This window comes from Bidens hawaiensis, unplaced genomic scaffold (assembly GCF_021521415.1).
Source record: "Bidens hawaiensis isolate Kalapana, Puna unplaced genomic scaffold, B.hawaiensis_p1.1 tig00002772_1, whole genome shotgun sequence".
Lineage (NCBI taxonomy): Eukaryota > Viridiplantae > Streptophyta > Magnoliopsida > Asterales > Asteraceae > Bidens > Bidens hawaiensis.
The window spans coordinates 786,065-811,062 of NW_027491150.1; the positions used below are offsets into that span (position 1 = coordinate 786,065).

General features: G+C 36.4%; 1 protein-coding gene and 2 pseudogenes across 2 annotated transcripts in view; all 3 read right to left on the minus strand.

Moving 5' to 3' along the window:
* Window positions 1-8,772: 8,772 nt before the first annotated feature.
* Window positions 8,773-9,509, minus strand: LOC143621045 (zinc finger protein ZAT3 pseudogene; annotated as a pseudogene).
* A 1,846-nt stretch (window positions 9,510-11,355) lies between these two features.
* Window positions 11,356-15,101, minus strand: LOC143621203 (uncharacterized). The gene is made up of 3 exons (XM_077092715.1): window positions 14,233-15,101; window positions 12,518-14,084; window positions 11,356-11,583 (listed from the first exon to the last, which is right to left on the minus strand). The coding sequence occupies exons 1-3, from the start codon at window positions 15,099-15,101 to the stop codon at window positions 11,557-11,559; spliced, it is 2,463 nt and encodes an 820-aa protein (XP_076948830.1). The 3' UTR covers window positions 11,356-11,556.
* Window positions 15,102-16,933: 1,832 nt separating this feature from the next.
* LOC143621204 (putative methyltransferase PMT16) overlaps window positions 16,934-24,998 on the minus strand; it is a 32,868-nt pseudogene continuing 24,803 nt past the window's right edge. Inside the window, exons 2-7 of the transcript XR_013151473.1 lie at window positions 21,654-22,291; window positions 18,508-18,718; window positions 18,110-18,407; window positions 17,620-18,017; window positions 17,413-17,494; window positions 16,934-17,335 (exon numbers count right to left, since the gene is read on the minus strand). The product of XR_013151473.1 is annotated as a putative methyltransferase PMT16 (transcript). The remainder of the gene's footprint in view (window positions 17,336-17,412; window positions 17,495-17,619; window positions 18,018-18,109; window positions 18,408-18,507; window positions 18,719-21,653; window positions 22,292-24,998) is intronic.

Genomic DNA, 24,998 nt, shown 5'->3' on the forward strand with positions numbered 1-24,998 from the left:
TCCATTGTTCCCTCGGGTAATTCTTATTCCAAGAATTACTTCAGCCTCCCCCATATCTTTCATAGCAAATTTGGATGACAAAAACTCTTTAGTTTTATCAACTTGTCCCTGATCTGTACCAAAGATCAACATGTCATCAACATACAAGCAAATTATGACTCTCTTTCCAGAAGAATCAAATTTGCTATAAACACACTTGTCAGCTTGGTTTAGGATAAAACCATCTGACAACACAACGTCATCAAATTTTTGATGCCATTGTTTAGGAGCTTGTTTTAAGCCATAAAGAGACTTAACCAGCTTACAAACTTTATGCTCTTGTCCAGACATAACAAATCCTTCGGGTTGTCTCATATATATTTCTTCATCTAATTCACCATTTAAGAAAGCAGTTTTGACATCCATTTGATGAATTACTAGATTATGTATAGCTGCAAGAGCTAATAATAATCTTATGGTAGAAATTCTTGCAACCGGAGCATTAGTGTCAAAGAAGTCTATACCTTCTTTTTGTCTAAATCCTTGTATAACCAACCGCGCTTTATACTTGTTTATACTCCCATCTACCTTCATTTTCCTCTTGAAAATCCATTTACACCCTAAAGGTTTACAACCTGGAGGCAAATCAGCAAGTTTCCAAGTTTTATTGTGCATGATGGAATCAATCTCATCTTGCACAGCTTCTTTCCAGAAATTTGCATCTCTTGAAGCCATAGCTTCACCAAAAGTCTTTGGATCATCCTCCACACTAAAGCAATATTGATATTGACTTTCAATGCCATCCTTTGAACCTTCTACTAAGTATAGTTAAAAATCATCTCCAAAAGACTTTACCTTCCTAGCTCTAGTACTTTTTCTAGGCTCAGGAGGAACTACTGTATTATCAGTAGAATCACTAGTCCTACTTCGGGAGTGATGACCCATATCAATAGGTCGAGGTATTGAGGTAAATCTCTTCTCATCAAAGATAGCATCTCTTGACTCAATGACAGTGTTTATGGACACAGAATCATTTGGTTCTATTACATAGAACCTATATGCTTTAGAGTTATTGGCATATCCAATAAAGATGCAATCTATGCCTTTCTCACCTAGATTCTTTATTTTAGGATCAGTAAGGCGTACAACTGCCCTACATCCCCAAACTCTGAGATAATGCAGATTTAGAGATCTTTTCTTCCACAGCTCATATGGGGTTATGTCATTATTCTTATTGGGAGTTCTATTTAATAAATAACATGCAGTTAGCATAGCATCTCCCCAGAACCCGTCACTCAAACCTGAGTAGGATAATAAGGAATTAACCATTTCCTTTAGGGTTCTATTTTTCCTTTCCGCAACACCATTTTGTGGTGGTGTATACGGTGCTGTGGTCTGATGTATTATACCGGTGGACTGAAAATATACCGGATCATAATACTCCCCTCCGCGATATGTTCTAAGAGTTTTAATCAGATCTTTATGAAATCGTTCAACCTCTTGTTTATAAATTTTAAATTTATCAAGAGCCTCATCTTTTGCATGTAATAAATAAACATAACAATATCTAGTTGCATCATCGATAAATGTGATTACATATTTGTTATGTCATAGTGATGGTGCGTTATGGTAATCACATAAATCAGAATGAACGAGTTCTAGCAGCCTAGAGTCCCTTTTTACACTTTTAAAAGGTTTTCTAGTTATTTTAGTCAACTGACATGTGTGACATTTATTATTTCTCATATCAAATCCTGGTATTAGACTCATTTTTGCCATATCTTGCATTCTAGAATAGTTAACATGTCCTAATCTAGCATGCCACAAGTTAGATATAGAATCTACTTTATTACTAGATGAAGATGCCATGCAAACAGATTCATTATCAAATGGTACATTAATATTAAGTTTAAACATACCACTAGATAGATAACCAAATCCAACAAACATACCATGTTTTGACAACACATATTTATCCGACTCTATTACTTGTTTAAATCCATGACTATTTAACACAATTCCGGATATAAGATTCTTTCGAATCCCCGGTACATACAACACATTATCTAATAATAATTGTTTCCCAGAAGTAAATAGTAGTTTGACTTTTCCAATCCCTTCGATAGGCTCGGTTGATACATTCCCCATCCTTAGCACAGATCCATCTTCTATTAATTTCAGGTCTATGAACCATCTTGAATCTTTGCAAACATGGCTGGTAGCACCCGAGTCTACCCACCAAGCTATCAAATCATCCTACACATAGAATGATTCAGCAATTAGTGAAATGTGTTCAACTTTATTTAACTTTATATCTTAACACTTTTCCAAATTATTAACGTTCATCGTTAATAAATTTGAATCAAAGTCCGAGTCAAGTGACTCACTCTTATTTCCTTTCACTAATCTCAGCCTATTGCCAAATAAATTATTCATTGGGCTGTGTACAGGTGCAATTTGCCAGAGACCAAAATTTACTTCATTTGTACCAATAATTAAATCATGAGCAAACTCATTTTTATTAATTTTTAACCCATGGTATGATTCAGTTGGATTATTCAAGTTACATTCAAGCAAATTTATTGAACCTAAAGATGATTTAGATAACATACCTGGTTGAGGTGGTGGGTCCTTCGACCCACTTGGACCGGCTCCACCTGAACCCTTGTTTCCAGTAGGTAGTTTCACACGACAATCCCTTTTCTTGTGACCCATCTTACCACACCTCCAACATCCTTCATCACGTTTCTTATTTGGTGTTTGATAGCCCCCTTTTGCCTTCCTTTTCTTTCCAATAAATTTATTCCCTTTCTTGAAATTTCCATCCTTTTCAACCAAGTTAACTGAGTTCTGACTCGTTTCCATTTTCCCTTTTAATTTCCCGGATTCTTGAATCCTAAGAGATTCTTCAATCCGAATATCGCTACCTAACTGAACCAAACTTATTTCCTCCTTTTTGTGTTTCAAGGTATGCTTAAAATCCTTCCATAATGGAGGCAATTTGTCAATGATACTAGAAACATCAATTGACTCATCCATGTGCATATTGTGTTGTTCAAATTGACCAAGAATGTGTTGCAACTCATTAAATTGATCCATAATTAGCCTATTATCCGATATCTTGTAAGAGTTGAAGTTACTTACAAGAAACTTTTTACTATATGCATCTTCTGCCATATATTTGGTATCTAAAGAATCCCACAAATCCCTGGCAGACTCAGCATTTTGGTACACATCAAAGAGTGCATCACACATCCCATTCAGTATATGTCCGCGACATATATAGTCGTCATTTTCCCACTTCAATTGCCTTCTCTGTTGTTCCAGAGTTTCCTCTTCTGATGCCCCAGGCATTGCAGGCATTGGAGTGGTAAGAACATACACAACTTTTGGAGTTGTTAAAAGAAAATGCATTTTTTTCTTCCATCTTCTGAAATCCTGTCCTTCAAATTTCTCAAGTTTTGAAAATTGCTCGACATATTCTTAATCGATTCCCCATCCATTTAATCTGAATTGAATTGATTTCAATTTCAATTAACCACTTAATTAATCAAAATTCAAATAAATGAATTGAATGTGATAAATGCCAAATTAATTCACATTCAAATATGCATGGTGACATCGATGTGTTAATGTTCACCATGAAACTGAATTGAATTGTTGGAACACAAATTTAATATCAATATCAATTTATTCTAGATTGACATCAGCGACGGAATTGAATTAAATTTTTGGTTCCAACTAAGGGTCAACCAATCAAATTCAATATTGATAAAAATCATAAATTCAATGATTGTGAATTAATTTCAGTAAACAAATTGGATTTAATGTAAACAAACTTGAAATCCAATTACTCCATTGAATGCCAAATTAATTCGATTTTTAGACCAAACAGTATGTTCGTTCAATTAACCACCAAATCATGAATTAATGATTTTAAATGTTGCAATCAATGCCCAATTAATATTAATTCTTTGATTTCAACACATCGAAATTAATATTGTTTAACCACAATATTAATATCGATAACAATACATACAATAACCAATACCCAATCAAATGGTTTAATATGCATTAATGGTTTAATCTTTGTTGAACCTAAAGGGAAAACTATACTAATTTATCAAACCCTAATTTGATAAAGAACTTAAAATTGAAATTAAATAACTAGGATGTTCTTGAAATCGATTACTCTTTCAGATTAAACCATTTATGCACTTAAAATTGATTTAATCGGATAAGATCAAGAAGATGAAAACAAAAACCTGAATTGAATTGATGAAGAACCAGTGCTTTACAAAATCCTTTGTACGTCTGAGTGTTTTTCTGTGTATTTGGTTTGCAATATGAATTGCATATATTACCCTAAAAAACCGTCGATCATAATAACATATTCACTTTACACCCCTTGAGTTTATTCCATGTTTTATTATTAGCCTAAAACTTAACTAATAGGTTTTATCTATAATATATTACCATGAATATGTATAAGCCATATTACTAAAATTCCAACAAGTTATACACATCATAACCAGATCATTATATTATATATGTTATGAATTGGGTTATAATAAGAATATTAGTTTTTGTAGGAAGGATAAGAAATAATCTTGTCTATTCGTTTTAGACTTGAATGGTTGAGAATGGATTGTAGAGAAAATCAAGTGTAAAACAAGGGTAAGAGCATAATAGGGATAACACATTTGTTGACATTCTCTTTCCACATGCAAGACACATGTCAAATACTCCAATCATTTTAAAACGTCTATAATTTTTCATACGACATTTTTTTTAAAAACAATTTCACCATAATAACGAGTGTTTTTTTTATCTTTTATATGAGTACCATATTGCTATATATAAAAAATAATAATTTTGTGGGTTTTTTAGAAATTGTGTTTTACCAAAATTGTGTTTTACAAAATTGTGTTATATAATTGTGTTTTATTTTTCATAGTGTTTTTTTGCATTGTGTTTTTTACATTGTGTTATTTCATTGTGTTTATAATTGTGTTTTTGTTATTGTGTTTTTATTTTCGTAATGTTTTTCCCATTGTGTTTTTTGTAGTGTTTCCATTGTGTTTTACCGGTGATTTGCCGACGAAATTTCCGAAGACTTTTCCGGCAAGGTGGTGGCGGTGGGTGGTGGTGGTTGTTGGAGATGAGTGAAAATTTAAGTGGGTTTCTAAGATTAATTAAGTGGGTTTTTGAAATTAAATTAAGTGGGTTATTAATATTAAGGTAGTAGACTAAAATACCCTCTTTCTAGCATTCTTAGGAAAAACAATCTTCTTATTTGAACATTTCTCTATATATTGTTTTTAATAAGTAAATTAAACTGTCGATAGAAAAACATTTTAATCGTGAAATGGTGTAGGGAAATAAACAAATAACGGATGATTGAAAATAAAGACGAAACGAAAAAGAAAAATCGTATTTAGCTTAAAATTCTTTTCTTTATTTTTTTTATTCGTAAACAGGTTTTGTATTTATTTAGTAAACGCCACAATATTTTTTTTAACTGTGGCTCCTAGACTCTCCAAACTTACTTATACAATGTCCACCATGGAGTTAGAAACCTCCAATTACTTTATTTTTCATACACGACTAACTACAAAAATAATCTATATGGCTTAATCCTATTAACATTTTAAGGGTCTAGTAAAAAATGTGCACGTTTAGCTTGCGTGGTTTTTGATTTATAACAAGTTTGGTATCTAACACTAACTTGCATTTAAAATTATGTCTACTAGGGTTAAAATGATAAAAATAGGCCTTACAATTAAATTAAAAAGAAATTAAAAAAAAAAACCTTTTACTATGGATTATATCCGTAGTGAGGCATTATAGGTCCGTAATGTTTGGTTACATCGCCCCTTAGGCATTTTGGATGACTTTTTGGTGAGGAACTTTGTAGAGAAAACGTGGAGATGGGGGTTCCTACAATAATTTATTTATCTTTTTATAATTTATATGTTTATTTATATTAAATAATTTAAAAAAGTAATAACTGTGCCATGATTGCTGAAGAGTTTTGACTACACTCATTTTTTGCAAAATGTTGGAATGCTGACCGGATGTCACATGGCGTAAAATGCTCGGGGGAGGTCTTATGATTACCACATGCTGGATTTTGGTTATTCGAATTTGATAATTTTAAAATTGAATTCGAGTGTGAATAAGATTCGAAAAGGTTAATCAAACAAGCTTTACTCGAATTCGGTTCGAAATTTGGGTTTTCGGGTTCGAATCAAGTAAAAAAAAAAATAATTCCAAGTGTGATCATTGTTTTCTTTCTGCTCACCATCATCGCTATTCAACACTACGACCACCAAGCACCGACAGGCGACAACAATGACCTTTGCGAACGGATTTTGACACACACATACCCCATCAACCACGGGCTTTTCTAGCAACTGAGATCTATATGCTTAAACTTGATCACAATCAAAATGCAAACCTAAAACCGAACATGAAACAGTAACACAATCCAAACGTTTGACCAGCACCTATAGTCAGTTTGAAATTGAAATTAACAACAAAACATGTTTCTAAGAAATCATTTAAAAATAGAAATGAAACGTCATCTTTAACAACGAGCGAACGGGTTTCCTAATAGATGAAACAATTGATATAGATTGTACGTAAAACCAACAGATTGTGTTTGTGGGGTGGAAGGTTATTTGTTTAGTGTCTTTTATTTTTTAAGTGGTATTTTAGTCGTTTTATTTAAACAAAAAAAGATTAAACGGAAACTATCAAGAGTTCATTTTAAGACCCACCCAAACCACTCGTAACTTTCTAAACCACATGAACTATAATTATCTTTCAAACTAATACAGAACCACCATACATTGATCTACAGGATGAATCTATTCAATCATCCAAATTTACATTCAACCATTTTTCTACTTCAAATATACTAAGATCATTTTAAATTGAAATGGGCTTGGGCTTGGGCCTAGTCCTGACATTAACTTACTTCTTGTGAACTAGGGATGCACAAATCGGTTAACCTGTAACCGGTTTTTTTGTGACAGGTACTAACCGATTATACCGGTTTTTCGGTTAGGTTAATAACCGGTTTTGACTGGCTGGAGAAGCGGTTTTGACCGGTTAGGCCGAACCAGTTAATAACCGGTTTTTTATAAAATAATAATTAAAAAAATCAGTTAACCGGTTCGGTTAACCGGTTTATAACCGGTTTTGAAATCAAATATATAAACCGGTTACTAACCGGCGGTTAGGATCGGTTAGTAACCGGTTAGAGTTGGACCGGTTACTAACCGGTTAGAGAATCGGTTACAAACCGGTTAGAAACCGGTTAACCGGTTAGAATGTGCACCTCTATAATGTGAACTACATTGATTTTGATGTATTAAACCAATAACCAAAGTACCAAACCATGATCCCGTATTTGGTTTAGGAGTTTGGTGGTTCGTCTTCTTCCAAGGCCACTTAATATAAGATAATGGCTATTAGTAACTGATGACCGTCGTTTTAATCAATCAAAAACCTAATTATTCTAAATAGTTAGAGCAAGTAGGGTATCGTATCACAAGGAGTATGTGGTCAATGAATTCGTGTAACAGATTTCTAATTATGAAGTCACTGGTTTTTAGTGCTGATCACACAAGCAATTAAAGTGAGTTTATAGAACTAAGCAACGAACAAGTAAACGAGTTGTAAGCAGTTAACAAAGCAAATCACACCCGGGAATTCAAGTAAGCAACCAAACAGTATCTCATGCAACCTAACAGATTGATTATCAACGACTAACTGAAAACTGATCAACCAGACAAAACCTTAGACGTCAACAATTATTTTACACACGGCACTGGTTATCAAACAGTCCTTGCCAGTGTGACTCAGTTAAGGGTAATTGTACGTTTTATCGTAGTCAATCTAACCAAACAATATGACTAATTATCTAGCAACTGGTAACAGATCGTTCAGACCAACGTAAACCTAAACCGACCGAACACACAGAAATACTAAATATCAATAATCATATATCAATCATCAATAACAAAACATAAGTATTCTTAATCACATGAGAAAAACTGTGAATGGTTACAAACTATACATCCCGGGTGCGATTCTAGGAGATTAGCCGAGCCTAGACATCATCAAATCTTCGATACGGATGATAGGGATCATGCAGGAGGTCTTGACACGAGCTAGGATAGTGGAAATCGCCTATAGGACTGCTGGAAATCGCCTTTGGTTCGTAAAAACAGAGTTAGGGTTCTTGTTTATGAAGAATGAGATATAAACCTAAAAATCCCGTTTTTATGTCCATCGCGATACGCGATGGCCATATGACCATCCCATCGCGTACCGCGACCTAAGAAAACCTCATTTTCAGATTCCTCTCGTCGAGAAACCCATAATTCATATATTATGGCTAACTCATTTCCTAGCTTAGGATATGGTCGTTTTACTTTAAGGTCGCATTTTGTCAACCCATCTTGTTCAGTTTTAGCATCGGCTTATGATTTCTCATCCATACTCTTCCCGAATCCTTGTAACACTTCCCAAGACATCAAATCATGCTTCGGTCTTCCAGGGATATCATTCCATGCTCGTACAAGTCTCCAATTTAGCATCTTTAATGATCAATGACCTGAAATACAAAAGCATGTATGAAGTACCAAAGTTCTAACAATATATTCAATAAAACTACATAATTAATACACTAATATATATACAAAATACCTGATCATCAGTAACAAACATAATAACGACACAATTACTTACACACATTATATAATATATTACTAGTGTATTGTATCAAAGTCCTAATCTTAAATCCAACCCCACATTTGAACAACTTGAGTAATCCTGATCCTGAGGCGCAGGCAAATTCAAATCGAACATATGCGAGAGTACAAACGTTGAAGCCGCAGCAGCCGCCTCGTCTTCTTTCTCCCAATGGCACCTCTTGTGTCCACCAAGTGCCTGCCCACTCGAAAACACCCTCGAACAGATGCTACACTTGTGCTCCTCCACTTGTTCACCCCGTCCTCCTTTCTCGTTATTGCGAAACAGCCCTTGTGACTCGCCCTGTGGCCCCCTAACGCTTGGTGCGAACCAAACACCTTCTTGCAACTGGTGCACTCGAACTCTTCATAATCGGGAGCCCCGTTGGCTAGCATCAACAAGCAAGACGCCACATACCGCTCTTCTTCATTGGTGGAAGTTAAACAACCGCGATCAACCGGCGGATTGATCCCCCGCCACGGCCTCTCCGGGTGGCACCGCATGTGACCAAACAACGCTTTCCATGACCAAAACTTCTTCCCGCATTCAGTACACGGCCGTGTGATCTTCGGAGCACTCGGGTCTGGTTTTTTCGCGTATTTAGGTTTGGTAATTGGTTGGCTGCTGCTACCACCAACAATCTGGAGTCTCATCATCTTCGTTCGCTTCTTTTTCAGGTTCGGGTTTACCGGGTAGAGTTGGAAGTCGGATGAAGCACTAGTGGCAGCACCAACACCACTGCTCATGATCATCAAGTCTTTGTTCATCTTTTTACCGTTTGGAAAAGAAAAGAAAAAAGTTGAATGAATGGCTGATTGGGGTTCTTATGGTGGTGGGAACGGTTACAAAGAGAGGATGTGAATAAGTCAGTTATTTTCGGTGGTTACATGCATGTAAATTTTTTTATTTTATTTTATTTTTTTGTTTTTTGCACGGCAATAGAAGAATTATATTAAAAAAGGCGTAAACGTCTACCGCGGGAAACTGGAAAAAAGATACAGACTTTGAAAATGAAAAACAACGGTGAAGAACGTGCATGTAAATAGATTTGATTATTTAAGGCCTCTATTTTAAAATAAATATATACGTATAAAATCCTTTGACCACTTTGACTCATAATTCAATATCATTCTTGTGGTCTTGTTTACTTTACATGATGCCCAGTATATGAAACCATTTATTTGCTTCCATAGTTGAATTCATGGTAATTTGGGTTTTGTTTTTATGTTATTTTGTTGGATTCAACAAGTAAAGGCTGGTGAAAAATAGATGAAAAGATTATCAATTATGTCTAGCAAAGTTACTTAATTTGCTTGATAACAAACTAACTTATTATTCTAGTCTAATTGTGCAGGTTTGAATTTATTTTTCTAAAATCTTTAAATGAATTTCCAAAATTTTAATTTGGTTTCATATTCTTATCATAAATTATTATTCTAGTCGAGTGATGCTTAAATTTATCCTTACTTGTGTAACGTAGGAACGGCTAAACGAGTAACGGGCATCATTCTTTTTGGATTATCGGCCTAAATGGTTCAATTATACAAGAAATTAAAACAACCCATCAATAATTTAATCTAAAGATATAATTTCGTTATGACTAGACAAGATATATTGAACCAAAATAGCATATGAAGAAATATATTTATAACAAGAAAAGGATTCAAGACAATAATGTCTACATTTTCAATATTCATAATGATTTCCACTTAATAGACAATTAGAGTTTTATTTATAATGTAATAATCAACATGTACTTGCTTCGTAGTTGCTACCAAAAAATAATGATAAACTATTAAACCATACAAATATTATTTTACACTTAAAGTTATTAACATGAAATATGTATCAACATAAGTTCACCATAAAAATATTATCTTTACAGTTAAAGTTCTTAATATGAAATATGTATAAAAAGTATGCTTATATGTAACCTAATTTAAATAATAACCAACCGGAAGCGTTAAAAATCTTAAAAACCATCCAAACAAGCTAACACCAAACCTAAACATTCCATAAAATTTGGCATAAAAATGAGTGTAAAGCCGGTTACTTTGGTCCATTAAAGTGGTCTGACTGATTAATATGTGCATGGGCTTACGTTTAATTACACGTTTAACGTGTTTAAAAGCGCAAAAACACGTTTCCACTATAAAAGTATTATCTTTATAGCTACTTAATGTTATTATAATATGATATTTGTAAAATAAATGTTTTTGTGTAACCTAGGTTGATTAATAACTGAACCGCAAGCGTTAAAATCCTAAAGCCCAACCTAAGCGCTGAACCCAACATTCCAAAAAGTTTTAGCACATAAAAACGAGTCTAAAAGACTAAAACAGTGTACTTTCGTCAAATACCATGGTCGACTTAATATCTATATAAGCTTACGTTTAACTAAGCGCGTTTAAAAGCGTAAAAACAGATTTCTGCTACCCACACGAGTCTGGACAGTTGAACCATAAATGTATTTTGTGTACATGTACTTAAACTTACTAATATGAAATGTGTATAAAAAAATGTTTGTTTATGTATAAAAATTGAGGAGAATGGTGTGGGTTTATGTGACAAAGGTTTACCACGCGGGTTCGAAGATAATAAACCTGAGCTATTTATTAATAGGATGCGATAAAAAGTTTCAAGTTGACTATAAACAACTCTTCTGCATCCAAGCTTAGATAAAACAGAATCATCTCGACATCTAAATGAGCATACAACGATGAAAGAAACAACGACCAAATCCAACACAATTTCAGATTCCATCAAAACATAAACGAACGAACGATAAGAATCTTCCATACACAAACAGAATCATCAATCTTCTTCACCATCTGCTTTTTCCTGCAACACATGAACCATAAACTGTCAACACCATTCAAATCAACAGAGATCGCGATTATATCCATATATGGTTCAAGTTAGATTGTGTTAGAATTAACGTGCAATTAGCTATAAAAAGAAACAGATCAAACCGGTTAAATGTCGCCAAAAATGGAATGGTATATTTTTAACCTCCAAACCCATTTTGGTTCAAAACTTTTGTGCCTTTTGAAACTAAGTTGTAAGAAAATGACCCATTCAAACTGAATGAGGCTGTTCGTGTTCATTCATTTAACTTTGACCAAACAACGATCGAACAAGAACAATTAAACGGACGGGATTTGCTTGTTCGTGTTCTATTGTAAAGACGATTAAACATGTTTTATTCGTTAAAAGTATAAACAAACGGTTCACGCAAGAACACAATCGAACATAGATGAATTAACATAAGTAAACTAAAAAGTTACTAAAACCATTCTAAGTTGTAACGGGCCAAAAAGTTCTAAATGAATATGTGAACATATTCTATTTCAAAAAACGATTATGTTAACAAACATGCTTTTTAATCAAATGAAACGAAAGGTAAACGAACGAATTTTAATAAATGAACGTAAAGGAACATAGACAACGAATGAGGCCTAACCCGAACCCAGTTTCTAATATTAAAAAATAAACAATTATAATCAGGGGCGAAGCTTCCTTAGGGCCAAGGGTGGCCCCGGCCCCCTGTTTTTTTGCGTGGTAGTGAAAATCGACCCTTTTACCGTCCGAAAATTTGTATACGTTGTGTAAATTTACCCGTTTTATACCGAAAATTTGAGCCCCCCCCCCCCCCCGACGAACTCGCCCAAGCTTCGCCACTGATTATAATGTTCAAACATCTTATAGGAATAATTTAAACTAAAGAAAACCAATGATCAACCAAGAGCATTTTATAAATAGGTTTTGTTCATACCTCTGATTCACCAGCAGCATCAGGAAGAACACCATCCATGCTAACATAATTCTCCTCGGTGATTTCATTCGGTGCATCCTGATTCTTTTCGGCCTCAACCAAAGATTCATCTACATCCATTGATTTCAGATCCTTTTCAGGCTCAACCGAAGATTCATCTTCAACCATTGATTTCTGATTCTCTTCAGGCTCAACAGATGGTGCAAGCTCAGCACTCGGCTCGACCTGAGCCTCTTTCGCTTTTGCAGATAATTCTTTAAGCATGTGTACTTCATTCTCAATAACCACCAGCTTATCAAACATCGGTGAAAGCCTATTACTATGCATTTGCAACCGATAAACACATTCTTCTTCAAAATTCTTTGCAACAATCTGAATCTTCATCATCTCCTCTTCTTGCTTCAACCGCTGCCTCTCTATTTCCCGTACGCTCAAAACCAAACCACCCGGGCCCGCATCTCTATAAAGCGGTTCTTCTTTAAGTTGAGCCCGCTTTCTGTAGTCAGAAAACTTAGAGCGCGTGTCGATCAAAGCCTTTCTATACCCGGATACGAGATCACTCATCAGATAAAGCTCCCGTTCAAGACGAAACACCTCGTTATGCTTCTTCGCCAACTCTTCATCTTTTGATTTTATCATCATTTCCAATATATGCAGGCGTTCTTGAAGCTGATCCACTGCTATTTGCTGACTATATTGCACGTTTTCATAGCTTCGTTCTTTTGACTCGTGGATCATCTTGGCCTTTTGCATTAACTGCTGGATTTGGTCAAAGCAGAAACCAATGTCAATGTCGTTTTGTTTTTGATCCCACGTTATTTCTTCGGTTTTTATTCTTTTACTGTTTTGGATACCATTCTGCATTTGGATGTCTTCTTCTTCTTCAGGCTCCATTACTCGCTTCCCGCCATTGTTGTAGAACGAACAACCGAAGAGGTCCATTGACGACATCCCGTGAGAGTTGTAAGGGTTGTGCGACGTTTCAACTCCTTGAAGGAAGTTGTCAGTAGTTAATCCGTCACGATCAAATGAGTCGTCATTCGCCTCCATGTCAAACCCTTCATCCATTCGTTCACCGCCTTCGTGCTCCTCCTCCTCTTCATCATCCACATCATCATCATCCACTTGCTCAATGTTTCGTTCTTCCTCCACTTCTTCGACTTCCTCAACCTTATCTTCTTCAATGTGTTCGTGTTCGACTTCCTCAACCTTTACTTCTTCAATGTGTTCTTCCTCGACTTCCTCAACCTTAACTTCTTCAATGTGTTCGTGTTCGACTTCCTCAACCTTTACTTCTTCAATGTGTTCTTCCTCGACTTCCTCAACCTTAACTTCTTCAATGTGTTCGTGTTCGACTTCCTCAACCTTAACTTCTTCAATGTGTTCGTCTTCGACTTCCAAAACCTTTACTTCTTCAACGTGTTCGTCTTCGACTTGTTCAACATTAACCAAACTGCTGTTTCGACAAGGCTGCAAGAAATGATCACCCGATACGTCATTGCAGTCCACCTGCTCATCCAGATCAGCATCCGCCATTGTTTCATCATCTTTCGTATGTTGATCAGTTCTTCATGTATGTAAAATAGAAAACATGAATATTATGATTAACCCAGCTAATATAATTATAAGATATAATTTAATATTTTGATCTAAATATTATATAAATGATAATGATGGCCATATATAAATATACATATCTATATATTTATTCTTACATCGTAACCTCTTCAAGTGCCGCCGGTTCCTCAACTTCCGTCTCTAAATTACATTCTTCTTCTTTTTCTTCTTCATCGATGAAAAAATCTGGTTTTTGGGACCGAATCAAGCACAACAAATGTGACGCATAATAACAATCGACAAGCTTATCCCCTAGACTCAACTCCTTCTCAACCCTGCTCCAAATCAAACTAGCAACATCCATCTTCTCGGGATGCCCATCTCGAATACACCTCGCCCAACCGACCATCTCACCGGACACAACACGCGGCTCATCCCGCAACACAATCCACTTATGAACAAATTCCTCAAGAAACTCAATCGACTCGTACGAAAACACCTCGGAATCCAAATCAACCTCTTCGACAGCGGCCCGATCCCGATCCTGTCTCGCAGGCGGCAATTTCAACGCCCTGGCTAAATCCGCCCTGTTGACACCAACCCTCATATCATTCACATAACTGCACCGTCTTTTCGGGTCGTAATTCCCAATCAACTGCACGATTAAATCGGTTTTCAGAACCCGAACCCGGTCGAAGTCGAAGTCGATTCTACTAAACTCAAAAAGCCCTACTTTTTTCAATACGTCTTGGTGTTTATCAAGATCTAGGGTTTTGGGTGGGACAAAGGGGATTGGGTTTAAGCTATCGGTCAAGTGAATGATTTTCTTGCTGGGTTTTCTGCGTTTGTATGTTTTACGACGCTTGTTGGTGGTGTTGCGTGATGACGTCATCATCGCCGGCGGTTGAGATTGGGATTTACCAGCCTCCTGTTGTTGTTCATCTGATTGTGGTGGTGAATTTGGGGGTTCTAGGGTTTCATTTTCATTTTCATTTTCATTTTGATTTTGGTCTGGTGGAGTAGCCATCGTCAACAAAACAAGAATTGTGTTAGGGTTAAATGTTTTGAGGTATTTATTACTTATTTGGGTGTTCTTCGGGTTTTAGATTTTTCGGGTCGGGTTTTCAGGTTTTAAAAGTTTTAAACTTGACCCGAAACTTAACCCGAATCTCTCACGGATTTTTCAAGTTCGGGTAATTCAGGTTGGGTTAATCAGGTTTCGAGTATCCTAGAAAACAAAACAAAAAACAAAAAGAGTTTAAAAATTACAATGTTCAAATTAAATTAACATATTATTTTTTGCTCGTAAGCAAATAATCAAATAATAAATCAACATAACTTGATAAAACAATCCAAAAGAAAAGTAAAACTAACACAAACCATAATCGCTTTCAATCGGGCGTGATTTAGTTGCTTGATTACGGTTGCTATTAGTAATAAATGGAAAACATAAATTAACAATAAACAATCGATCTATAATAGTTGTAATGAAAACATCAATTATGACTAGATTTTGATAACTTTAGTGGCTAAAACTAAGCTTATTATACCTAAATATATATTAGTTTCAAAACTAAAAGTTTATTCGGGTTGACCCGAAACTTATAAATCAAACCCGTGAACCAACCCGACTTACTTCGGTTCGGGTTCGGGTTCAGGTTAGTCTTTTCTCTTTCTCGGGTTCGGGTATTTTAAGTCGGGTTAGTTCGGGTTCGGGTACGTATTTCTCGGGTTGGGTTTCGGGTTTCGGGTAAAAGTGGCAGCCCTAGTCGTTTTTTAGAGCATCCACAACGACAAACATCCACAAACCATCAAATAATAGCCACATCATATTCCAAACTTTTCTCAAAAACCCTAACTTTTTCTACAACAATAAACTTTCACAAACCCCCTTGTTCGAGTGGTTAGAAAAATTGAAGGATGCGTGCATGTTTTAAACGTGCCTGTTCAATTTTGAGTCACTTATAACGGTAAAATATCAAAAAGTGGGTTATTAGAGCTAGAACCAGGCGGTATGGCTTAGTTCAGAACCATTTTGAGCTTTGAAATAGGAAACCGATTTGGAACCGTCAATTAATATTCTATGATATGACACAATTACTACCTAGGTTGCAATGTCGCTAGGCGAGTAGGCGCTCCCAAGGCGGTCAACTATGGAGTTGTGAGTACTCGGTCTAGGCGTGGACGGCATGGTGTACCCGGGGAGTACTCAGACGTGGTATTTTATAAATAAATTAATTTATAACCGAAAAAAATGGCAATGGTGTGCTCTAGGAGAAATTACATTTTTTTTAATAGAAGTCGAAAAAATTTTAAGACCGAGTTGGCCGCCTAGGCCAAATAAGAGACGCCCAGGTCCGATTTGGACCATCTAGGACCTACTTGGACCACGTAAGACCGAGATCGATTTTGTTGACTTTGAAGAAGAAAAGCAGTGTGATGAAGTGCCAAGAGCACCTAGGCGCCGTGTACTCGGCTGCCTATGCCGGCTTTTACAACAGTGCTTACTACTTAACATTAATGGCATTGCAACATTGTGAAGGAGTGAAAGAGTCGTTTGTTGAAGTCTAAAACAGGCCTCAAACTCTTTTAAGTTAACGGCTAATTTTACCATCGAGTTATCCTTAAATCTATCTTTACTCGTGTAACGTAAGAACAACTTAACGCGTAATAACATCGTTCTTTTTGGGATTATTTGCCTAAATGGTTCAATTATACAAGAAACTAAAACAACCCATTAATAGTTTATAATCTAATAGATATAATTTAATTCTGGCTAGATAAGACATATGCAACAAATTAGAATATGAAGAAATATATTTATGACAAGAAAAGGATTCAAGACAATAATTTCTACATTTTCAATATTCATAATGATTTCCATTTTCCACTAAATAAACAATTAGAGTTTTATTCATAACGTAATAATCAACATGTACTTACTTCGCAGTTTTTACCAAAAAATATAATTTTTCCCTTTACTTTTGGAATATGTTTATTATGAATTTTCAAACCGCTTATAAAAAAACCCGTTATTGGTTACTTTCAGGGGCCGGGGCCGTCCAGTACTGCTTCGTGGCAATGAGTAGTTTTTCTCGCTCAAGTGGTCCGTCTTCATGATCGACCAATCTGGTTTCCCATTGGAGTTCTTCGGCGATACTCTGTACGTTGACTAGTAAGTCAACGTCGTCTCGAATTATTACACTTCCTTGTGGTCTTAAAATCCGGTCCATTTCCAACAATATGTCTTCCATTTCACATCTACAATACCAAATATATGTAAATCATTTGTGAAAGTGTACTTATAAATATAGAAATAAATGTCTCAAAGATCTTACTTGTCTTTATATATAGTAAAAATTGTGTCTCCATGAATGAAATCATATGTTCTTGGATATGACACATAAACCAAAAAATAACGTTAGTTAAACAAAAACATTTAATTTATAATAGAAAATAAAAATAAAAATGATTATTTAACAAGTTTTTTTTTTATTTTTTTTAACAAGTTAAATTAGTAAATTAAAAGACTAACGATTACCGATTTTGATAAGTTCCTATCAACCCTCATTCATATATAACTCCAAGGGTGTTTACTTTAGCTTCAACGGGTACGACGTTCATTACCCATACTAGATCATTGTCGAGAACAAGCGCAGCTGCAAAGCCTCCCAAGTAGGAATTCATATCTAGCAAGTTACGGTACCGTCCTTTCTCTGCTAGTTGTTGGCCTAGTGTCTTGTAATATGATAATCTAGTCTTCCAAAGATTTGTGTCACTTCTAAATATTTCTTCTGTGATATCTCCAACATCTTGACTAATGATTCTCGGTGGAGTTGACGTCAACCTTTCAGGCCATTTTGCCACCCGCCCTCCCCCAGATGTTTCCCTGATATTGGTAACATCTGGTAATGGAGTCAAACATGTCTTCATCTTAGTATACCTATATATGAAGTATTTTGGTAAATAAAAAAAAACACACGTGTCAAAAAAGGTCGTGTAAAATATGGCATATCAAAGTGTTTTTAATATTACCATGCCATATCTGGATCTTGATTCTCGCAAAATTGTGGCTTCTTGAAGATTTTACGAGTGATTTTGCAATGAATATGATATGAAGGTTTCCGCCAAATCGCGATATCATCCCTTTGAATTAACTTTTTCCAACACAAGCTTTTTGCCACTCCTTCAATCCTATCTTGCTCATTTTTGAATTCTTCCCTTGATTTGTCCCAACCTTTCCAACGACGCTCCCAATTGATAGGCGGGCCGGAGAGAATCCAATATCCTCCCGGGCGTAAAACTCTATCAACTTCAATCAAATACAGACCATCTACAATTAAAAAAAAAACAAAAAGTGTGCATTATTAATTTCTTTAATATGTTATATGTGCAAAACTAAAACGAAAAATACAAAAATGTGGTTTGATTACCATATTGCCCCCATGGGATGAGGCAACGAGAACAATGAGCCATGTCAAAAGCTCGAGAAGGATAAGGTAACCGAATTGATGCCATGATGCCGATCAAAGCAGGAACTCCACGTTCTAGTGCGAATTGTACTTGAGCTATATGAGTGTCTTTCGGTGCAAATGACATTGTTAGAATGTTTCTTGATAGAAGATAAGCTCCGAAACTAGCCACCTAAAGAAATAATATATTAAAAACCCATGTAAATAAGTAATGTTACTAAAAATTACTCTTAGATACAATAGCGTCAAAAACATTGATTCCTAGACTTTTACTTTTACTTAAAAAAAAAACAATTCACATACATTTACTTTATGCTCTTAATAGTTGCATGGTAATAAATAAGTAAATAACTATCGTGATTTATAGACTATCAAAGTTACTTTTCATACCATTTTGTATATTATATGATATAACAGAGTACTAATAACTACTTCATAAATTTTATAAAATTATACTAACTATTAAAATCTTTTAATTTAAATGACAAGAAGCCTAAAAGGTTAAAGGTGAGTAGTTTGCTTGTCCAAATTGCTTCCTTCCAAATGGACATTTGTAGGCCCAATCAATCCACCAACCCTTTTACAAGTTTCTCTAAATAAATCATGACATCAATCTATTTAAATAACTTTAAAAAAACACACATAGTTATTGTTTTATGGTATTAAAACCCCGGATTTTTTTACATTGATTTGTTAATAAAAAAATTATTATTTATTTATTTATTTATTACTATATTATTATTTTTGGTATTATACCATTGGATTTAGGGGTGCTGAAAATTTCCGAAAAAACTGAAATCCGAACCGTAACTGAAACCCGTATAAATCGAATTCGGACATGGATTTAAAAAAAATCCCGGATAGTTTGGTTTATTCACCGACTAATCCGAATATGTAACATGCTATTAGTGTATATAGCCAAGTCCATTAGCATTTACAATAACCTTATAACCATAACTTCATTATTCGTTAAATCAACCTAACACTCCATAGACAAAAATGTTAAAACACTCCGTCATTATACATTCTAACACTACTTAACTTCCTTGCTCTTGTAGTGTTTTATTTTTATTTTCCCGTTTTGCATATTTAGTTAATAAACCTTAAGTTTGTGTACTTGTTATACAAATTACTCGTATTATCCGAATCCGATCTGAATCCATCCAAATTCAATTCATGTCGATAGGAATGACCCTAATTCGGATCGGATTGTATTTCAAATAGGGTTCTAAAATTTTCAAATCTGAATCCAACCCGAATAACCCATTATATAATCCGATAAACACCCCTAATTGGATTGGGTTATTTAACGTTGTTTTTCTACATCCAAACAATATGATACTACAACGACCAACTAATTTCTTATTATAATGATCAGATCCAACCACTCTGAATAGATTTTTCATGCCTAACAACTACCACGTCAATGATTTTTCTAGAGAATCTTTTGCTTTGGCACATCTTATATATATCATGATATTTAAATTTACATTTTAAATATATACATGTATTTGATGGGTGTTTAATAGAGAACCAATTGTTAGCTAGTAGAAAACTATGAAAACCACATAAACACCTACATAATACGTTTTAAACTATAATGCATACGACTGTTATTTAACTGTTCATCTCACTTTCTTCTTTTCTTTCGTTAAATCACCAAAAATCCAAAATAATAATATAACTGTATTCTAGTTAAACTTTTTTTGATATTGAGCGTGTTTCTATTTATTCTTTTGCTACGAAAGTAATAACTTGACTAGCATAATCATCAACCTAATATGGCATAACATGAATCCTAGGGTGTTAAAAATGTTCACTTCCTTATTGCATTAAGTTACAATAAAGAATTTATTAGTTTTCAAATAAAAAAACTTTAGATGAATAAAAATAGGTTAATCCACTTGTGTCTTTTAATTCATACTTTGATAATTTGAACCAATCCTTCGAAAGGATACTTCTAACCAACTCTGGAAAATCAGAAAAAGTCAAAAACACTTTATATCAAGAGTATATTACTTTTTTAAAATTAAATTAATTCAATATAATATGTATTTAAAAAATAATATACATATAGACAATTTAAGTTAAAACGAGTACTACGTCTTAATAGTATTAATAAAGATATTTACATTTGTCAATTTTGTCAATTTCATGTTATTGAGTTATTGAAAAATCATAATTGTCTATAAGTAATTGAAACTTTAAATTCGTAAAACGTTATGTTTTTAGCTAGTAAGCACACCATATCGATATGTATAATAGTCAACAAGTTTCTTCAAATAATAAACACATAAATGATAGTTAAGTACTTAATTAAGTAGACAAAAATCGTTAACATATTTCTATGATTTATAAAGAACTTTCGAGCTTTTATGACGTTAAGTTTCTTGCTAAAAATGAAATACGTCTCATTCGTAAATAAAAATAATTTAAATGATTAAACACGACGCAAATTAGCTTGTTGTTTATTACCTTTTTAATATCTAATATACAACAATTGTTAATATACAAATATCTCAAGTTTTCAATATACAAATATCAAGAACAAACACATATCCATATTTATACTTTAAATAGTTACGAAAATATCATTGAATAAAAACAAACAAATAAATCAATATACTATAACAAACAAAGTAAAGAAAGCATAAGTACAAAAGAGATATCATCACTCGTATACTTGCATTGTTTTTAAAATATCTTTATTATTAACCAACATATTTCAATAACCATAAAAAATAATTACCATTTTTCAATTTCAATGTTTAACCTTTCAAAAAGTGCATTTGAGAGTTCAGGTCTCAAAGTAAACAAAGTTAACGTAGTATATACTATTGAAGAAAAAGTTACGTACCCCATAGCCAGTATTAATGATGGTTCTAATCGATCCATTCCGTAGATTAAAAAAAAGGTTTTATTTTTTTCTAAACTGCAAACTTCATTAACACATGCCCAACACCCACTAGCAAGTAGCAAGTAAAATCAGGTAACAAAACAATACAAAGTTTTATGTTTTAAAATTTGAATATATTTGAAAATATGAAAAAAGGTGAAAATAAGGTGAAAATAATAATATTGAGGTAATGAAAAAAAAAGTTACGTACCCCACAGCCGGTATCAATAGCGGTCCTAATCGACCCATCCCGAAGATTAATCAACTTCCCGATATCATCAATATACCCACCCGCACCATTCGGAAACATCGTCCCGCCACCCGGGAAACTAAACCGGTCCCCTTTAAACCGGACCCAATTATGACCCGCCTTTTCCAAAGTCAAATGCTTATGTGGCACATTCGCATACCACGCGCCGTCACGGCTCTCCGGCCACCGGAACGGTTGCCGGTACCCGTACGGCGGGTATCCTACACAACAGCACCTCCTCTTTATCCGGACAATGTCTTTCCCTATACACTAATCTCTCCCGGTCAAACTTCAACGACCGGTCAACGTCCTCACACGGTGTGTACTCGCTGAGTTTTGACGCGCAGGGTGGAAAGCGGTTGGTCTCACGCGCCACACGCCCGTCGTGTAGCTCAGCGAGGTGGTGTGGGGTGAAGTCTAGTACTGAGGCGTGTGTCGTAGTGACAACGGGGTTGTTTGGATTAATATTGTTACATGAATTGGAATGGATGAATTGGGGGGTTGTTGTTGTTGGTTTAAGGTTTCCTAGGAGATAAAAACATGAACATAGGACTGTTGTTGAAGAAACACTAATCGATCCCGGGCAGATTACGGATAATCTGGGGGTTAAATAGATGTTTCCCACGAGGATGAGGTCCAGCAAAGAAAGTTGTTCTTCAGGTGACCTGCAAAACAGACACCGTAAGCTCGTCACTGAGAAGGGGGGGTTCCTCCTTGTGACCACCCTCCGGTGTGAGAATCAGACTAGATTGCTCTGAATATAAGTGTATATTAAGAGATTGCTAGAGAAGATAAGGTAATGAGATATCCGATAATCCTCGTACCATTCCAAGGTGTTGGAGTATTTATAGCCGAAGGTAGGTTTCCAAGAAGGTACAGCCGGCTGAATAGTATTCCTGTTCTGCCAACAGTGGGCTACGCACAAGCCATGCTGGTTGGTGGATAGGCTGCGGCTGATAGTGACAAGGCCGGCTGTATACTGTTCCTTTACTGCCGGCTATGCACTGTTCCACCAACTGTAGGCTACGCACGTCCCACAGTGAGGGTTGGTGAGTAGGCAGCGGCTAATAGTGACAAACAGTACTAGAGGGTGCTCCTCCTCGTACTGTTGTCGGTGAGCTGTCACCCTGTGATTGATTCATGGGCTGTTTTGGTCAGATCGTCTATTTTGCCCATACCTTGGCAGGTATAGTACAAAAGATCTTCCAGAAGCATACGGACTGGCTCATTTGGGCGGGAGTATTCCCGCCTTGCTCATTCCTTCAGGTGACATTACTGAAGTATCAAGAGTTAGTGCCTTGTGCGTGTAGCCTTGCTATTAGTGCGGGTAGCCTTCCCTGATGGCTTGTATCCGCAGCTGCGGGAACAGGCGGGGTACTTCACCATTGGGAGGCTTTCCCTGCGGGAACAGCTGGCGTACTGCGCGTAAGGTCTTCTCTGGGCATGGTGGGTCCTGCGGAAGCAGTTGGTCCTTGCGCAGACGTCCCTCTTCAAGGTGAGTCTTGCGGGTCCAACTGGGCTCTGCTGGGACCTACCTCTTCAAGTCCCCCCCAGTCCAATGTTCTTCTCATGAATTATTAATAAGTGAGGTGAACTTTTGGACTTTAGCAAGGGGTTTTGAAAAGGGATTTTAGTTTTAAGGTTTTCCGTGGGGATTCTTCCCGCGGTTTTCCTAATGCCAGGCAGAAATTCCCGACTTTTCTGCTTGATCTTTGGGTGTGATGCGGGTAGGTCTGTAACCTCCTCGCAAGTCAGGAGCGTTGAGTTCCACTTGTGTAGATTCTCCATGAGGTTTTGGTAGTTTTGAACATAGTGATCAATTATGTTTAAACAACCAATTCCATCTTGGAGGTTCAAACAGTCTAGTTCTCGACGTTCCCGCTATGCGGGGATGTTATTCCCGTTTCCGCAAGCACTGCCCAGAAGATCCTTTTTGGTTTCAATTCCCTGCGGAGTGCTAGGTATGTGAAGGGTTTTGCCTTGACACTGTACCCGTACTCGTCTTATAGTTACTTTACTTCCAAGGTATTCCTGGCTTCAATTCCCTGCGGGTGCTAAGTATGTGAAGGGTTTTGCCTTGACACTGTACTCGCACCCGTCTTATGGTTACTTGGTTGCCGAGGTATTCTTGGCTTCAATTCCCTGCAGGTGCCAAGTATGTGAAGGGTTTTGCCTTAACACTGTACTCGCACCTGTCTTATAGTTTCTTGGTTGCCAAGGTAAGGGGTATTTTCCCGCTTACTTTTGAATCTTTTTGAAATTCGAAAAGTTGGTGAAAGGGTAAGAACAGTCCAAACTATTGAAACGTTGTCCGACGGTTTCTTCTGACAGTGTCAGGACGTGCAGGAAGTTATGGCGACGTGACAGTATATGGTCATTCCAGGCGCTTATTCAGGCGCGTGGGCGCGATTTTTCGGGCGCGTGGCAGCGAAATTAATGGCACGCGTCCTTTCAACAGCTGTTGCCAGCTTGCTATTTGCCACGTGTCATAGTTTCATTGCACCTGCGATTTCTCTCTCTTCCGCATTAAATTCATCGCATTAATTGCGATGAGTATATAAAGGGGGAGAGGGTCCTTTGTAATCCACACTTTCACTTCTCTCTTCATCTTCTAAACGATTTCCGGCGAATACTCACTATTCCGTCGAGCATTCTTCTGAAATCGTTTCTGTACATCCGAAACATGTCTTCTTTTGCCGAGGAGTCTGACGTGTTCGTCGAGAATCCGTCGTCCACTTCTGATAAGGATGACAAGAGTACTGCTGGCGAGTGCCAGTGTGCTCTTCCGGCCGACCTCTATCGGTACGTCGTCCGGAAGTTCATGCTCGAGCCGTTCGAGCCTGAGTTTCCGGAGCCACACCAGACGTTGTACGATGCCCCCAAGGGCAAGATAGGGGTGTACGCTGCATTCTTCGTTTATGGGAATCTCAGGTTCCCATTGACGAAGTTTGTATACCGTGTCTTGGAGAGGCACGGCGTGCATCTGACGGAGGTACACCCGATGGCGATCGCCAAGATCCGCCACTTTGAGTGTGTGTGCCTCATTCTGGGCGTGGAGCCCCACGTAGATCGGTTGATGACCTTCTACTCCTAGAGGTGCATCCAGGGGTGGTACACCTTGGTCAATCGGATCAAGGGGTTGAAGATCTGCGCTACCGAGCGCAGTCTTCGGTCGTGGAAGCGTGAGTTTTTTTATATCTCCGCTCGCGTCGTCCCCCTTGCGATGACCTTTAAGAATGGGAGAGCACTCCCCGCCCTTCACGCTCTCAACTACCAGGAGGCGGAGTGGTTCGCCAAGATCTCCCG

What these genes read in the sequence shown, in the direction of transcription:
- LOC143621203 (XM_077092715.1), bottom strand. Translation starts at nt 15,101, where the DNA reads ATGGCTACTCCACCAGACCAAAATCAAAATGAAAATGAAAATGAAAAT. An exon ending in GCACTTGAAGAGGTTACGAT is followed by an intron (nt 14,085 to 14,232) that starts GTAAGAATAAAT and finishes ACATACATGAAG; the next exon opens with AACTGATCAACATACGAAAG. An exon ending in ATGCTGCTGGTGAATCAGAG is followed by an intron (nt 11,584 to 12,517) that starts GTATGAACAAAA and finishes CATGTGTTGCAG; the next exon opens with GAAAAAGCAGATGGTGAAGA.